The 17,360-nt window shown below is 55.9% G+C and overlaps 1 protein-coding gene across 6 annotated transcripts; it reads right to left on the bottom strand.

Annotated features, from left to right (window-relative positions):
• Positions 1 to 2,132: 2,132 nt before the first annotated feature.
• ITIH3 (inter-alpha-trypsin inhibitor heavy chain 3) lies at positions 2,133 to 16,443 on the bottom strand. 6 transcript variants are annotated; one of them, XM_087431742.1, is made up of 22 exons: positions 16,351 to 16,443; positions 15,721 to 15,741; positions 14,005 to 14,171; positions 13,817 to 13,921; positions 13,386 to 13,548; positions 12,718 to 12,831; positions 11,588 to 11,713; positions 11,182 to 11,298; positions 10,770 to 10,938; positions 10,041 to 10,166; positions 9,583 to 9,764; positions 8,189 to 8,374; positions 7,885 to 8,024; positions 6,985 to 7,139; positions 6,469 to 6,477; positions 5,162 to 5,185; positions 4,870 to 4,911; positions 4,597 to 4,710; positions 3,899 to 4,097; positions 3,006 to 3,178; positions 2,702 to 2,813; positions 2,133 to 2,369 (listed from the first exon to the last, which is right to left on the bottom strand). In XM_087431742.1, exons 1-22 carry the CDS (start codon positions 16,441 to 16,443, stop codon positions 2,240 to 2,242), a joined length of 2,667 nt encoding a protein of 888 aa, XP_087287868.1. In that variant the 3' UTR covers positions 2,133 to 2,239. The 6 variants fall into 6 exon arrangements, with proteins under 6 accessions (XP_087287868.1, XP_087287867.1, XP_087287869.1 ...); XM_087431741.1 differs by lacking the exon at positions 6,469 to 6,477 and adding an exon at positions 6,276 to 6,293; XM_087431743.1 differs by lacking the exons at positions 5,162 to 5,185; positions 6,469 to 6,477 and adding an exon at positions 5,493 to 5,495.
• Positions 16,444 to 17,360: the final 917 nt, after the last annotated feature.

Below are 17,360 nucleotides of genomic sequence, written 5' to 3'. Positions count from 1 at the left end.
ACATCTTGCCCAGCCTGGGGAATATCAGGGAAGGCTTCCTGGAAGTGGCATGGTTGGAGTTGAGTTTTGAAGAATAAATAGATGTTAGCCCAGTGGAAAAGGAGGGCAAGAACACCAGCCTAGAGCTGGGACACTGAACCTAGCATAGAGTTCAGGGAAGGTGAAGGAAAGCAGTGCTGTGGGGTGGGGTGGAAGGGGATGCTGGAGAGGTGGAGAAGCAGGATCAAGCCAGCACTGGCTGTATGCCCCTCGCCGTGGAGCACGGCTTCCATCCTGAGAACCAGGGGAGCCATCCGAGGCTGTAGGCAGAGACAGGCTCAGCCAGGATGATGTGGGGAGAGGATAGGGTCTGCCTAGTTTTTGCCTGTGTGGAGGGCCTCCCTGACTGTGTGTTGCGGGGAAAGGGGAGAATTTTGGCTCCTCCTGCCTTTCTCCCAACCCGCTGGGCTTGGCTGCTCACTGGAGCAGCAGGACAAAGACAGGCACCTCAGGAGGACCAGAAACCGTGACGATAATGCCTCTTCACATCCTCCATCTGGCAGGATCTTTCTCCCCATTTTACAGACATGAAAACGGATGTCAAGATGACTGGTTTAAAGCTCCACAGCTCCTCAGCCAACCCGAGACTGAATGGATGACAGAGCTTGTCCACTTTGGGATGTCCTATCCCGGGCCTGGGCCCTTTTTGCCAGCCCAGCCTGGACCCCTGCCACATTTGCTCTGGGGCATCTCATGTGGCCCTCTCCCTAGAGCAGTAACAGCCACCAGTCCACCAGTAGCCTCTCATAGCCAGCTGGGTGTCTCCCCTGATGGTGGACATTTCCTCCAGGACTGCCCTCCCCAATACCTTCTCCAGACCCCCAGGCCAGTGTGGGCCCTGGGAAACCCCAGCCTGGCTCAGGCAGAGGGGCCCCTGGAGTGGGAAGTAGGAGAATGTCCTCGTGACCCACGGCCAGATCCCACCCGCACCCCCACTGGCATTCGTGACCTTTCCCAATCTGACTCCAACCTCCTCCAGGCTTCTTGTGTCCCATGCTCTGCCATCAAGTAAAGGCACCCACCTCTTCCTTCAATGGGGTACCCTCTGCCCAACATGTCCTAGCCCCTGAGGCAGAGAGAGCAGGACAGCCAAAGGATCCGGGGCAAGAGGGGTTATGTCTGTAGAACTGGAAGTGGTCTGTATATCTGGACCCCAGAAAGGCAGGGGAAGCACCTGGTGTATGGGGTGGATGAAGTTGGAGAGGCCATAGGAAGGACTTTTGTCTCTGTCCCAAGGGCAATGGGTAGGAGATGTCATTTATAGTGTTTAGGCAGGGGGTGATGATCAGTTTTGCTCTGCAAAATCTCTCTCTGGAAGCAGGGAGACCCAGGAAGGGGCAATTGCAGTTGTCTAGGTGAGAGAGGGTTGTCCAGGCTGAGAGCTCTCAGAACCCCTTCTCCAGGAACCTCTGGCTGACCCTTCACCCTACTCAGGACTTATTGTGGAGGTGGAGTGGGTGGTCACCATGAGATGTGACTGGAGGGGATACCAGGGATCCTCAGCCCAGCTGAAGGGAAATTTGGGGCACTCATGCAAATAGGAACTGGGTTACTCGGCTGTATGCCCCCAGATCCTGGCCCAGGATGTTGGGTTTATCTGCTGAATGGATGGATGGTTGGTAGATATATGGATATGGGATGGGTGGGTGGATGAGTGGGCAAATGGATGGCTAGATGACTGGAGGGATAGAGGGATGAGTGACATCCACAATTAGCTGCAGGCTGTGTCTGTCCTGGAACACTCTCTGCTTGTCTGTCATAGAAGGATCTTCAGGCTTGAAGGTCCTGATAGAAGCTTCTGAGCCATGACCCCTGATTTTTCTTATGACCCTCCTGCCCTCTGAAATGCACTCAGCCCTTCCTGACTTCTCAGAGCTTCTTTGCTCCAGAGTCAATTCTTCATTTTTCTCTTCCCCAACCATCATACATTTGATTCCTCAAAGTGCCACCCCAATCAACCCTGTCTTTCAGCTGCATCAGTGGAGAGGCCCAGGAAGTTGCCTTCCTAGCAGCCCGCCCCTCCTTTGTGCCAGCTCCCTGTTCCCTGCAGCAGGGGCTCATAGAGGCATGCAGAGGCTGGGCAGTCTGGTTTCCACATCAGGCTTTATTATTGCAGCCCTCCTCAGGCCCCGCACTGTGCCCCTGTTCCAGATGCCAGGCGAGCTGGGCCAGCCGTCTCAGTAGGAGCTGATGTTTCTACTCAGAACAGGTCGGGGACAATGTAGTCGCTAGGGACACCGTCAATCAGCCCTTGCCCATTGTTGTGGACAAACCAGCAGGCAACCTTTGTGCCGCTGCTGACATCTTTCCTGTAGTCTTTCTGGGAGCCCCTGGGAGAAAGGAGAGAGAGGCCGTGATACACAGGTGGGCCAGATGGCTGCTACGCTCATGCACCTAAGGTTGAAAAAAGGTGTGAAGTTGCCAATTCTAGGAGTCTAGAACTCTTTGGTTGAGAATGAGGTTACATGATTACTCCTTCCAGGGGGCCAAATTTGGCCTTTTCCTGATTAGGAGGGGCTTGGAGGGGGCCAAGACCCCAGAGGGAAATGAGGGTACCGCACCGAAGACAAGAGCCTGCCAGGCTGATGTGCATGGGTGGAGAGGGCTCTTTCTTCCCCTCTGGTTACTGGGCAGGGTGAGGATGTCAGAGGAGTTCCCTCACCTGGTGACTGTGAGCCGATGGTTCTTCACCACCATTGTGGCATCTGGCTTTGTGGGATCAGAGCCTGGGTGGACGTCAGACACTTTAAACTCAAAGGGGTGGAAGAATTGTCCTGGGAATAAAAACATTCGCACGGTCAGCCAGTGCCATCGCCATGGGTAACATGGCCATTGGCCTTCTAGGGTTGATGCAAAGGCTGAGTGGTGTGTTGTGTGCTGGGTCTGGGGTGACTAGGATGGCCTTTCACATGGCTTTCCCCCTCCACCATGTTGCCTGAACAACCCGAAGCTTAAACATTCTGTACCCAGTAGTCCATGTGTCTGTGCTGACATCCGGTGACTGTCCACCACATAGAAGCCCAGAAAGTCCTGGTGGACGGGATGTTTCTTCCACACCTGGTGCAGGACGACCACAAAGGTAACCCCGTCTCCAAAGGAGACCACCATGTTCTTCTTCCTGTTGATCCTCACAGACAGCCTAGGAGAGAAGAGGAGGTCAGCAAGTGGGGCCCAGTGGCCATGACACCAGGCATCTGAATCAAGGGTATCTCGGCAGGGTTTCCCTGTACATGGCACCTCAGACCACACAGTCTCTGGAAACCATCTCAGGGGTGTTGGAGAGAAGATGCCTCATGTGTGTTGACTATGCCCTCCACTGAGTGGATCTCTGCTCCTCTGTAAGCAGGAGAGGGGTCTGTCCGGGGAGTCTGGAGGCTTGGGATTGAGCTCCAGCTCAGGCTTTGGCCTCCTGTGTGATCTTGGGCAGGTTCTGCCCCCTCTCTGAGCCTCTGCAAGAGGAACACTCCTGCCCTGCCCTCTAGATCCTGGGTGATCTGAAGACATAGGAGAGGCTGAGGAGTTTGAGAACCAACAAATTCAGCCAGAGAAGATGCAAAGGGGGATTATTCTTATTATCAGATTGCCAGGTACACCTAAAGCTTCCATCTACAAAGCCCTTCCCTGCGTGCTCAGCCCTATGTACTGTCCAGCTACCAATTCTGGCTCTGACAGGGGCCCTATAGGGATTGGTTGGGGGCCACCATGGTCACCCTCCCCTGGGGCATGGACTGAACTCTGAGGCCACTGGTCTCCCGTACGATCCCTATGGATCTTCTGTCCTGGGATTTGTCCAAATCTCTCAGGCATCCTTTGACCTCAGACCACAGAGCCCCTCAGAGACCCAGTCATGGGACCTTACCCATCCTGTGCGACTGTGACTGTGTCCAGCCAGCTGAAAGTGCTCTGTGCAGCCCCATTCCACAGGGTGATCTTGTCTGGCCTCACCTCAATCCGGAAGTCCATCTGAGCATTGGCGATGCCCAGTTTGCCAAAGTAAGTCTTTCTGGTCTTGGAGTCAGGGCTCTTGTCACCAATGACCTGCCCGTTAACTGTGAGCCCTGCCGGAGTGACAGGACAGCAAGAGATCAGTGAGAACTTCTGAATACAGGCTGGCCTTTAGGGACACGCCTTCCCCTTCAGCCAGACTTGCTGAGTGGTAACAGAGTGGAAGTCCCAGGGAGAGACCAGAACTTCAGAGCCAACCCTGCTCATTCTTAGACACTCTTGAGTCATGCTGGTGGCTGAGGCCCACATTATAGATCTGCCCTTTGCCTGGTCCAGGGAGTGTTGTTCAGAGAAAAAACTACTCCCCAGACACAGGTTGGGTCCCGCCCCTAGGCCCAGGCCACCCTTAGCTCTAACCATCTCCCAACACCACTGGGTCCTGGGGAACTTGGTGAGCCTGTGGCTCTGGACAGCCTCCTCCAGGATATAATCTGCGTATAAAGATGAGTACAGGATGGGCAGAGTGAGGAGCTGGTCCACGTGCCCACTCTGGGGGGCTCCAGGCCTTCCCAGGAAGAGCCCCCGGCCCCAGCTCCAGCCTGCAGCCCCTACCTGTGACGGGGTCCTGGATGAGGCGCAGCACTGTGCCCGGGTCTCCATCGATGTTGAAGCAGATGGCATCGCCTTTCTCTGGGATTTGGATGAGGAAGTGGGGGTCCCCGTCCACTGAGGGCACATCAGAGAAGCAGCTGGCTCCTGGGACCTCTCACTGTTTTGGGGAGCCTCCCCGCACCTCCTGACCCCTGTGGGGTTGACTCCTAGGCAGGCAGGAGGCGCTGGGCCCTGGGCCCTGAGCCTTGCCCCAGGAGGAGCCGGGGAACTCACCATGGTGGCAGGGTGTTTGAGGAGGCTGAGGCTGGTAGCCGGCTGTGGACACAGAGAGAGAGTGCTGAGCTAAACAAAGCAGGCCGGGGGAGGCGCCAGGCCCCCGGCTCAGAGTTCAGTTCATGCCCCTCCCCTTTCTGCTCCCTAATGCTCTCAGCCTCCCTCATCTCCTCAGGATCCTGACCATGTGCCTGTCCAAGAGAGCTGATTCAGGAAAGACTCCAGAGGGGAATGGCGCAGGGCCACACTCTGGGCAGTGGGGAGGGGGCTGCGGCAGCCAGCATAGACTCACTCAGGTAGGCCATGGAGGGGATCACTGAAAAAAGAAGCCAAAGGGCAGTCATGAGCAGGCTCTAGAGGTTCCCTCTCTCCCAACCCCATGCCCTCTGCCTGTCTTGGGGCTACGGGTCCCCAATGGGGCCCCGACACTGACAGATAGAGGGTGGGAATGTGACCCCTAAGTTTAGGCTTTATAAGTGGGGCATGCCCACGGAACTCCCTTCTAGGTCTGGTGGTAATCGGGGTGTAATTTTAATGCCAGGGGCATGGCATTTTGATGTGGGTAAAATGCAAGCCATTAGATGGTCAGCTTCTATGTCATGAGTAATGCTCACAGCAGACACCATCTCCTATCCCTGAACTCCTGCCCCCTGCTGGGGTGGGGTGGGGCTCACAGCTATCTATTGTCCTTGGTAGTAAAACGCCCACCCACACGCATGCTTGTGCATGCGCATGCGCACACTGTGACTGTACACTTGCCGGGGCTGTTCTGAGGGCAAAGCAACGACCCTGTCCAAATGTGCCGCTTGGATTGAACAGCACGGATCGATGGAGGCGGGGCAGGCAGGTGGGGGCTGGGGAGGCCCCACCTGGTGGTGGGGAGCTTGTGGGGAATGAGGTTCCAATTTTACGTTGAGAGAGGCACAGAATGCTGTGAATCCGGCACGGGTGCTGGAACCAGGCTGCCTGGGCTGAAGTCCCAGCTTGGCCACCTGCTGACCGAGTCCTCAAGCAAATAGACTTAACCTCTCTGTGCCTCAGTTTCCATACTATAACATGGGAACCATAAGGGGACTTCCTTAGAGGGTTGCTGTGGGATCAACAGAGTGTCAGTGCCTGATGCGAGAAATGGCTATTTTTTGCGGGTCACGGAATACTCTCATACTGATTGTCCCTCTAGGTCAGGGAAAGCCACCCCAATCAACTGACGAAGACTTGATGAGGCTCAGAGAGGGGCAGAGCCCAGCCCAAGGTTGCTCATGAGTTGGCAGCAGAGCTGAGACCTGAGCCCAGGTGTCAGAGGGCCTCTCCCTAGGCTGGGCATCCCCAGCGTGCTTGGCAAGACCTTCCTGGTTCTCTCTTGTCTCCCTCCTGGGACACCCACCCAGCTGCTGGCTGAAGCTCACCTTCTGCATCCGTAGGCCCTGCGAAGGAGGAAGAGGAGAAATGTGTTAGAAGCCACAGACTCCCGGTGTTGGGGCCAATGTGACCAACTTGCTGCCTGTCCAACCAGCACCAGGATGTGGGCCTCCCAGCAGCCAGCTGTGCTGGAACTAGTGTCCCCAGGAACCAGCTGCTCCTGGAGGCCAGAGGCCTGGCCTGGACCAGCTCTTTGTCTCCTGTGCCTCCCAATGCCAACCCCCACTCCCTGCACCCACTTGCAAGGACACTCAGGACTCCCCTCCTGTCTGGTTGAGCAGGCCTGGCCCCAGCCTCCAGCTCTTAGGGCCTATTCTTTTCACAATCCCCAGGCACACGCTCCAGGCCTAACTTTTAGGCTGGAAGTACTACTTCTTGTCTTACTGAGCGCTTCCATGCTGCAGCCTAAGTCCCTTACCTTAAAATGACCCTGGGTAGGGTGCCACTTTACTCACATCCCTTTAGAGACTCAGAGGCTCCTATTCACCCCCACAGCCCACTGTCCACGCTGATGGCTTCACTCCCTCCACAACACGCTCCTCAGCACTTGGCCAATATTCCTTAGATGCCCCCTAGACCTGTCCCTCTTCAGCAGGTCTGGGTCTCCCCTGCCCGGCCCACTCCTCTTCAGGGCATCCAAGGCCTGGGGTCCTGCAGGAAGGCCTCCAAGTTCCAGCCTCCCCTCTCCATGCCCACCTTCTCCGGGCTTATCAGCGATGGCCGTCTGCTCCTCACTGTCCTCGGGCTTGGTCACCACCATGGAGGTCAGTGGAGTCACAAAGTGGTACTTGAGGGACAGGTCCAGGGCCTGGGCCGTGAGGTTCTTCTTCTCCTCGCCATGGGCGTTCTTGCTGTGGGGAGGGGCAGGGTGGGAGGGTCAGCCCAGAGAAGAGCTCCCTGCCCGCCTTCCCCAGCTCTGACTCCCAGCACCAGGCCAGGAGCCCCGGAGGCAGACCGGGACTCCCTTTCCTCATGGAGGTGCCCAGTGGTGCTCAGAAAAGACTGATTTACCAGCTCCCTGGGATGGATGGGCAGACCATGTTGCCTCTCTGGACCTCAGTTTCTCCACCTATAAACTATAAGGGGCTTGAAATGGCCACTACAGCAATCCCTCATGGTAGTGTCTGCTGAGTGCTCGGCACATGCCAGGCCCTTTGCCAGGGGCTTTTCAGGCTAATCCCACCTAAAAGAAGGCTGACATGGCCCTCTCAAAAGGGCTCAAGCTCTGCCCTCTAGGGGCTGAGGGCTGGGGTCTCAGCCTTCAGTTGTGTTCAGCCTCACCATCACTGCAGGCCCGTGCTGGGTTTGGAGGATGGGGTGCTAAGGCCTGCCCCTGCCCTCAAGGTGCTTCCAGGCTGCAGCTTAAGCCCCGGATGCTGGGCTGGGCTCTGCCCCAGGAAAAGCATTCCGTGGGGCTGGGGCTAGGCCAAGAAGAGGGCAGGGCAGCTGGGAGTGCGCGTGGGGGTGCACTTCCCGGCGTGTGGCCGAGTCTTCCTCCCCTTGGGCTCCCCCAGAGCATAGCCAGCACAGAGCCAGGCACAAGCAGGTGCTGGGGCAGTGCTGGGGCCCGGCCATGTGAGAGGTGGGCCAGGTCACCGTTTCTCCAGCAGCTGCTCAATGGTGAGGTAGGCCCAGAGCCGCTCGATGTAGTTCCCAAAAATGTATTCCCTCTCCCGCAGGGCTTTTTCCATCTCCTTCATGTCCACCTCCTCTGTGAAGGTCAGATCATTGACGGCCTGGGGCAGGGGTGGGAGGAGGAGAGAGGCTTGAGGGCTGGAGGCCTGGAGCCAGGTGGGCCCAGTTCTGGGGCCGCCACTGTTGGACCATCAGCCAGGAGGCCAGAGCCCCATTGGTGCCGATCCCCTATGCCCAGCACACATCCAGGCCTGGCACAGCTCACCCCGTGGCCCTTCACATCCGCCTTAAAGCTGTTCAAATCCTTGTCCACCAGGCGCCCGGCCACCACGATCTCTGAGCCATCATAGAAGTGCTGGTAAGTGTTCTGGGTGAGGTCCAGGATGGTGTTCTCAGGGTACTCCACCTCCACACCCGTCAGCAGCGGGTTGGCCACCTCCTCATAGAAGCCCTGGAGTCCAGTGAGGGGACCTGGTCATCTCAGGCCACCAGGGCGAACATGGAGAGGATGGGGTGGGCAGGCTCCCACTGATGCCTCTGCAGGTGTTGAGTTCCCAGACTGGGCCGGTCCTGGGGACTGATCTCCACTTCCACATGTCCCTGACTGTGCCCTTCAGTTGTGGGGGCCCTCCCTCCCCCTTCCGCCCGACGTAGAGACTGGGAAGAATAGGAAAGATAAGAACAGAGCTCTTGGCACATAGAAAGTACTCAAGAAATGTTTGCTGGAATGAAAGTAAGAAGGAGGAGAGGAGAAGCCAACTAGAGAAGGTGATCTGAGGACCCAGGGACAGACAGGATGAAGGCATGGGGGCCCACTGCCAGGGGTGGAAACACCGTCATCTCACCTGCGACAGGAGGAATGGGGCTGCCAGATTCAGAGAATGAAAATATAGGACATGCAGTTAAATTTGAATATCAGGTAAACAACAAATTAATTTTTAGTGAAAGTGTGTCTGTTAAGGCTTGCATTGTGTACCCCCAAAATACATAAGTTAAATTCCTTACCCCCAGGACCTCAAGATGTGACCTTTATTTGAGGTTAGGGTCTTACAGAGGTAATCAAGTTAAAATCTTTGGGTCTTTGGGGTGGCCCCCAATCCAATATGACTGGTGTCCTTATGAAAAGGAGAAATTAGGAGCCAGAGACAGACACACACACAGGAAAGATGATGTGAAGAGACAGGGAGAAGGCTGTCTACAAGCCAAGCCAAGGATAGAGGCCTGGAACAGATCCTTCCCTCACAGCCCTCAGAAGGAACCAACCTTGCTAACTCCTTGATTGTGAACCTCTAGCTTCCAGAACTATGAGACAGTGAATTTCTGTTGTTTAAGCCACTCAGTTTGTGGTACTTTGTTACACAGCCCTAGCAAACTAATACAGTGTCCTAGGTAATATTTGGGTCATGCTTACATTAAAAAATTATCTCTTGTTTATCAGAAATTCATATTTAACTGGATGTCCTATATTTGATTTGGCAATCCTACAGAAGAGGCCCAAGTACAAAACTAGAACCGTTACTGAAGGGTAGGAGGTAACTAGAGGTTGATTTCAACCCAAGAGGAAGTTCTTTCTAACAACTGAAATTGTCACACGGTAGAACAACTTCCTGAGGAAGTAGTGAGCTCCTCATTCCCGGAGGTGTGCAAGACAAGGCATACCTGCAACTGCAAATTGGCATCGGAATCCTCATAAATGCGCCGGGCAAGCCCATGGTTCTCCAGAGCCATACTCTCCAGGAAGTTGTAATTCAGATTGTTGCCAAAGCCCAGGTTATATAAGGGGAACTTGCCCCTAATGGCATTCCGCACATTCTCTTGGATTTTTTTGGGTCTGCTTTCACCTGAAGGAGAAGGGGGTGTTCCCAATCCAGCCACAGCCCCGGCAACTGTCTGGACCAGCTCTGTCTGGAGACATCTGACTCCTGCACCTGAACAGCTGGTGTAGTTATGGCCATGAGCCCTTTTTGGGGCAGAGGGTGAGGAGCCCTGGCTGGGGGAGGTGGGGCCTTGCCCTTGAGGGGCTCACAGACCATGGGGGTCCCTGGGGAGAGCTGCCCAAGGTCTCACGGCGAGCCAGCTGCAGAGCCAGGACTCAGAGCCACACCCGCCTGCCTCACCAGCATTGGCATCTCCGTCAGTCAGCATGATGACGATGGAAGTGCTTCTCTCAGGGACTGCCTTCACCTCCCGGGCCGTGTTCAGCATGCTGATGCCCCTCAGCAGCCCGTCGTTGATGTTGGTCACTGGCACACAGACAGACAGCACTGTGGGAGGGTCTCCTCAGGGAGCCAGGGTGGAGGAGATGGGGACAGCAGGCCCTGCTCATGTGCCCAAGTACTCTGCCCACCAGCACATGGTGGAACCCAGTAAATATTGACTTAATGAATCAGTGAGTGAAGAACGAATGATTTATTCTTTCAAAAGGAGATAAAAAGATTGGTCTCTTGGGGCTGCCAGAAGGATAGAAGCTCACAGTAATTGTAATAGCAATTTGGAAAAAGTCAGACGGACCCCCAACCCCCTCACTGGGAGGACAGGGAGCAGTACAGATGTCACTTGTGATTTTCCCTAAGACATGGCCAAGGAGAAGGGTTCTCTGTAGCCTTAGATTGCTGGGCCTTGTGGGGCACCAGGATCATGAGTTAGAAACAGAAAGGATGGGTTTCCCTAGACCACAGAGAAGACACCCCCATATCAAGCCTGAGGACCCCCCACTCCCGCCTCTACCCCAGCTAGGGTCTGCAGGGCCTGGAGCAGCCGAGTCTTTGCCCCAAAGCAAGAGGGAAACAGCTGCTCAGGCAGAGAGAGGAGGAGTAGGAGGTGTCTGCTCTCCACTCTGTTCTTACTTCCTCCAGCGTTCATGTTCATCACGAACTCTCTGGCCTGCTGGATGCTCTCAGGAGTGGCTTGAACTAAATTGCCTTTCCAAGTGGTCACATCCCCACTGAACAGGATGAAATTCAGGTAGTCATCCTCTTTCATATCCTCCAGGATTTTGAGGAGGGCATCCTTTGTCTGGGAAAGAAAAAGACAAGCAGATAGGAAGCTGGGAGAGGGAGAAGCAGACAGCCAGAAGTCTTCCAAGCATGGGCTGGCCATGGGGCCCGTGCCGCCTGCGACAAAAAGGGGCAGATGCTTTGTGCCTTTTTAAAATCCTGTTCCTGTTCCTCCTTTTTCACTGGAAATATCAGCTTTGTCCACTTAAAAAAAACACCTCTCTCTCCCACCCCTCACTCCCACTTGCCCCAAGGAGAGTACCTGCTTTATTTTCCGACCGTGCATGGAACCGCTGACATCAATCACGAAGACGACATTCTTAGACACCACTGGAAGGCCTTGAGGTGCAAAGAAATGCACAAAGTAGCCATTGACTATCTGGAGAGGGGAGAGAGAGACTGAAGACCGGTGTCCGTTTAGCAACCTCATGTTGGCTACTCTTGCCAATAGAAGCCAGCCATTTACCAGCCCAAGAGAAAGACAGCCTTTCCCACTCTCCGAGGGTTGCCACACAAAGGCTCTGGACTGCCTGCCATCCCCAGGCCCTGCAGGAAACTTGACCTTGGGCTGAGGATTGAAGGTGCCAGTACAAGATGCAGCTGCAGCCCCTCTCCACACCAGTGCTCACTCCACCATGATGGGGAATCGACCACCCATCAGTGGGTACCTGTACGTTGGCTGGAGACTCTCTGTTCACGTCATAGGTGATGGTGAAATCCCCTTTGAGGAGGGAGTCTGTACAGGTTGGGCATGAACGCTGTTGGTCCAAGCTGGGCTTGAAGGACACATGGCCCTGAGGGAGGGAGATGAAGGGCCTTGTTCAGCTCGGCAAGGGCCTGCCCACTGCAGACTTCAGCCCGAGTGTCTCCTGTAGAGCAGGGGTGCAGTCCTCACAGGGAGGAGCCTGTGGGTGGGCCCCTGGGCAGTCCTGCCACCATCTGGCATGCTCTGGCCTTTCTGAGCACTTCTCTCCCCCTCAGAGATCAGGGGCACCCTGGAGGGTAGGGGCCTTGTCTGATTCAGCCTTTTGCTCCCTCTGTTCCCTGGGCCCCATGAGTCCCTTAGCTCAGCCTACGCTGGAGTTCAGCTCCAAGAAGCCACTTAAGGAGGGGAGTTTTGCATCATGAATAGGAACTTCATGTTGGGTGGTATTGCATGTATTGGTGCCAAGGGAGCGGGGAAGGGAGCAGAGCAGAGAAGGGGGATGGGCCAGGGCAGGGGCACTGCCCTGCAGAACCAGCAGCCCCCTAAGTGTGTGCTCCTAGGCTTTGCCCTGGAAGTGCCAAATGACTGAATTTTGCTGTTTATGTGGACATTTATTCGCTCACTGCCTACGACCAGCAAGGCCCCTGCAATAGCTGGGGGCCTAGGGGACCAGAACCAACCACCAGCACAAAGAATAAAATTCCCTTTTATCTTTCACCCCTCAATGTGGAGTCAGTAGATCTAAATGACTCTCTCTGCCTCAGTCTTCTTATCTGTAACACAGGGACAGTAACCTGCCTTGCCCACTTCCCAAGGTAGAATGGGACTGGGCTTTATAAATGGTTCCCTATTCCCCCTTGTGCAGTTGAGACTCCAGTTCCTCTGTCAGGTCACCGTCAGCAAGCAGCCCCCTGCCTCCAGTTTCCTCACTCCTGACCGTGGCCAGGGAGGAAGGTGATGGCTACAGATTTGTCCCCACACCCCTTCACGCATACACTCTCTTGCATCAGCCAAGCCCTGGGATTCAGACTTGTCCTGCTAGGGTCAATGTTCCTGCCCCTGCCCCCCAGGTCTCAGAGGCATCTCCATCACCTTTTTCCTTGAGAAGGACTTGGTGAGGGCGCTGCCCAGGAGGTCATTGGTTATGAACGAGGCTTCAGCGTCCAGCATGCTGATGCCCTGGGGCTCGAAGATGTCTGCCTCGATCTGAAACAGCCAAAGGTAGGGAGATGTCACTCAGTGACAGCGCAGAGGCCAGCCTCCAGAACAAGCCGAGGGGAAGGAGATGGGGCAGCGATGATGCAGGGACAGCCTCTAGGACAACTCTGTGATGGCCAAGCCTGGGGTCTCCCACCAAGAGAATGACCACAAGGGCTTGTAGATGGGTACTCTGACCCCAAAGCTCTTCCATCGCCTGCTGTATGGTGCCCCAAATTCCACCACTAAAGCGTTTCCTTTGGCTTTCAGCTCTGATGTAGGTAAAATGCCCAGGTAACCAGTTCCAAGCACTACAGAGACACTTCGTGATGTTGCCTCCAGGAACCAGCACCCAACCTGGATCTGCCAGGTCTGGCCTAGCCTTCTCCCCTCGGGCCAGTTGCTGTGGCCAGAACCATTGTAATTCCCTCAAGCTTCCTTAACCAAGTGGTGGGGCTTGGACTTCTGCGTTCTTGACCTTGCTCTAGGCTCTGCCCCAGGGGCCCTTCCCTGCACCCCCAACCCCAGCAGTTTTGTCAGGGGATGCAGGAGCGGTTGATTACCTCAAAGTGCTTGATCAGTTGCTTGGGCTGGACCTTGAGGTACATCTCGTACTTGCCCTTGTGCCTCTTCAGCAGCTCCTCGTAGGTTAGCTCAAAGCTGACCTTGCTGCCTGCAGCCACGTTGACTGAGACTGTGAATTTCTCCAGTTTCCTCCCAGAAGCCCTGAATGGGGGTGTGAGACAATGATTGCCCCACAAACGGCATGTGCCCGCCCTTCCTGGGCCTTCAGTTCCTGGGCCAACCCCTTGAGGGAGACCTCTACCCACTCTGAGCTTCAGTTGCCTCAACTTAAAAAAAATGGGATAATGTAAGAATTACGGGCACATTTTGCTATAACAATAATAATAATAGCTGCTGTTGTTATTGTTTGCATCTCTGAGGGCCCTTGCAGCCCCGACGTTCTCCCCAAGGTCTAGGAGTCCACACTTACTTGACCAAGCCGGCTGTCTTGCCCTGGGATACTGCCTTTTCATACTGCTTCTTGGCAACTTCCTTCTCCTTGACATTCCCAGGGTAGGTAACGCCGTCGATGGTCCTGCAGGGAAAGAGAGTTGGGGGGCTCACGCTGGGCCAGACTCCCCTCCTGAGCCCAGAGCCAGCAGCCGTGGTGACACCCACAAGGTGAAGTTGGTGATGAAGGCTGTCTTGGGCAGTTCCACGTCAAAGGAAACCTCCTTGGCGGTGTCTGCACGGTTGACGGCCCTCGTGGTAACAACATTGTGAGCAAAGCGGGAGGTCACCTTGCAGCTGATCTTGGTACTGTAGACCTCGATGCCGTCGACCACCTGCGGGAGAGGGGGCAGTGATCAGTGGTGGTGACCAGCCAGCCTGGGTCACCGGGAAACAAAGTCTTCAAACTGGCCACTCCCCTTCCAAGTTCCCTTTGCAAATTCCAAAGCCCCTGCCTGGTTAAGGGGCCCCTCCGTTCTCCCAGTCACCCAAGTCAGAAGCCTGGGTGGCATCCCCCATCCCCACACTCAGTTGGCCACCGTTGTTCTGATGGTGGGCGCCTGGGCAGTCCTGCTGCTGTCTGGCATGCTCTGGCCTTTCTGAGCACTTCTCTCCCCTTCAGAGATTAGGGGCTCCCTGGAGGGCAGGAGCCTTGTCTGATTCAGCCTTTGTCTCCCCCTGTTCCCTTAGCTCAGGCTACCTCATTGCTCAGCGGCAAGAAGCCTCTTAGGGAAGGGAGTTTTGCACCATGAAAAAGAACTTCATATTGGGTGGTATTGAATTATGTTGGTGCTAAGAGGAGGGAGAGGGGGCAAGGAGGAGTACAGGGAGAGGGGAGGGGGCCCTGCTCTGCCTCTTTAACCTTGTAATCTGTTTACATGCAGCTGTAGCCAGTGAGATCTTGTAAAAACCCAAATCTCACCCTGTCCCTCGCCTGCTTAAAGTGCTCCCATGCTCTCCATCACCCTCTTCCCCATGGCTCCAAGATCCTCCAGGCAGGTCCTGCCTCCTCTGCTCATCCATGCTCCCACCATGCCAGGTCTCTGCCCTGGCAACACTTGCCCTAGCTCTTCCCGCTCATCTTTCACCTCCGCTTCAAAAGAAATCACATTCACTGGGGCCAGCCCGGTGGCGTAGTGGTTAAGTTCGCACGCTCCACTGCTGGCAGCCCGGATTTGGATCCCGGGCGTGCACCGACGCACCGCTTGTCAGGCCATGCTGTGGTGGCATCCCATATAAAGTAGAGGAACATGGGCACGGATGCTAGCCCAGGGCCAGTCTTCCTCAGCAAAAAGAGGAGGATTGGCATGGATGTTAGCTCAGGGCTGATCTTCTTCACACACAAAAAAGAGAAATCATGTTCACATACCACCCCCCCCCAGCTGCCTCCTGTGTCCTTTGGTAATTGCCTGATTCTGTCTCCCAAACAGGCACTTACATCCTGTGCTGAGGGGAGTGTGTGGGGAGGGCCTTTGTGCCCCTAACACCCTCTTTCCCATGGAGGTGGTGGACTGAAGGAGGCTCTAGGGAGACATCTGGGTTAAACATGGGTATAAAGATGCTTCATGAGGGTGTTGGGGCCACTTCCCAGTGTGTCCCCAGTCCTGGGCACGGGGCCTGGTACTGGCTAGTGCTCAGTGAGTGTGGAAGGAAGGACTTGTGGAAGGGCAGTCCTGCACTGCATCCAGAGAGGCCTGAGGGGGATGGTTCTGTGGCGCTCTTTCCTGGGCGTCTTGAGTCGCATGGGGGTCTGCCAGTGCAGGGGGCCGTGAGCTGTTTGCCAGCTTGAGGGACCTGTCATTATGGCCCACCCCTTCAGCTGTTGGGCAACCGGCTCCATCCTGCCCTGCCCCACTCCTCCCTATCCCTGGTGAAAGTTCTCACCCCTTCCGGGAGGCTCCGTTTCTGCAAAAACAAAGATAAACGCAGGGTCAGGCCAAGGCCAAGGCCGCCATGGCCTGGGAGCAGGCTCTGGGCTGAGGCCAGGGTTCAGGGTGATTTCCCCACACACACACCTTGAGGGGCCTCGGGACACAGGACCCACCCAGAGTCACAGGTCAGAGTAGGAAGGGCTCTGAATAGATGGGGAAACTGAGGTCCAGAGAGGGCAGATCTCCAGGTTACCCAGGGGAGCAGGACAGGGAGAACAAAGCCCAGCACTCTCTGCCCACCCACATACCCCAACCCACTCTGCCTAACCCAGAACACCCCCCACTACTGCAACCCCCCCAACGCTCAGCTCAGCCCCTCCAGCCTCTGCCCTGTCTCAGACACGGACCTTCACAGTCCCTTAGTGAGGTGAGCAGGTCATGGGGCATCACTCATTTGACAGGTGGGGGAAAGAGAGGCCCAGGGAGAATTAAGGGCCTTGCCCAGGGTTAGATGGCAGGTCTGGAGTCCAGTTCTTCCAACACCCAGCCCTCCTGCCTCCTCCTCAACCCACAGAGAGGACCGCCTAGCCTGGTGCCTCTGCCCATGTGACAGGCCCAGACAGTGAAGCGCCAGCTGACTTACTCCGAGCGGCCGGGAGGGGCTTCTCGGGAAGCCAGAGGCCGCCAAGCAGGAGAGCAGGGCCAAGATGAGGCAGGGCCACTGAGCAGGTGCCATTGCTGAGCACACAGGCCCAGCAGCGCTCCTTATATAAGTGAGCCTGGTGTTTTCCAAGTGGGGTCAGCGACCTGTAGCGGGGGACGGGAAGAGCGGAGGTGGCTGGCTCCTCCGGGAAGCTGGGGCATGGGTGGAGTAACAGCCCTGGATCTGCCTGTTCCAAGGGGGTTCAGTGGGTATTGTCCACAGGGTTAGGACTTCACCTCTGGCGGCTAGGGGACACGGAGGCCCCGGAGGAAGTGGAACCTGTGTTTTGGCAAATAGGCCCCAGGACTCCCTGAGTGGGGGCGATGGTGACAGGGTGTGGAGTCATGCTTAAAGCAAACAGCATCTTAGCATTGTTGCCTCTTACCTGCACCACAGACATGGCCTCTGGTCTGGCCTCCTGGATCGCAGCCCCCCTTCCTTCTCCAGGCAGCCAGTGCACAAAACCAGACCCATCACCCTGAGGTTCAGAGCTCCGTGGCTGAACCTCTTGCTCCTTACCCTTCAGTTCCCATGGCCCCAGGGAAAAGACAAACCCCAAGTCCTGGAGTCCAGCTGTCTCTGCGATCTGGCTCCAACTTGCTTTTCTGAACTTACTCTCTTTCCACTGGCATGCCCTCCCCTTCTCTGCACATCGCACCTCTCATCTCTGCCGGCCCCTGTGTCCCTCTCTAGAAGCCTTCCTCTTTTGTCCCCTCTTTTGACCACAGGGAGCCCTGATACAAACTCCAAGCTCCCTGAGGGCCTGCTCCATCATTACCTTTTGTTGAGGTTTGTGTATCTGGATCTGATCGCTCCCACTAGACTCCAAGCTCCTGGCAGGCCAGGCCATGTCACGTTCATGTTCCCAGGGCCTGACCAGGGACTCAGCTGCCCTCGGTCTCTTGGAGAGTCATTCCCCCAGAAGTCTCCAGTAAGGCTGGAGCTCTGGC

Source organism: Ceratotherium simum, chromosome 5 (genome assembly GCF_057802395.1).
Source record: "Ceratotherium simum simum isolate JZ-2026a chromosome 5, ASM5780239v1, whole genome shotgun sequence".
NCBI classification, from domain to species: domain Eukaryota; kingdom Metazoa; phylum Chordata; class Mammalia; order Perissodactyla; family Rhinocerotidae; genus Ceratotherium; species Ceratotherium simum.
The sequence above is the reverse complement of the archived record's forward strand: the minus strand, read 5'-3'. Positions and strand labels throughout refer to the sequence as shown.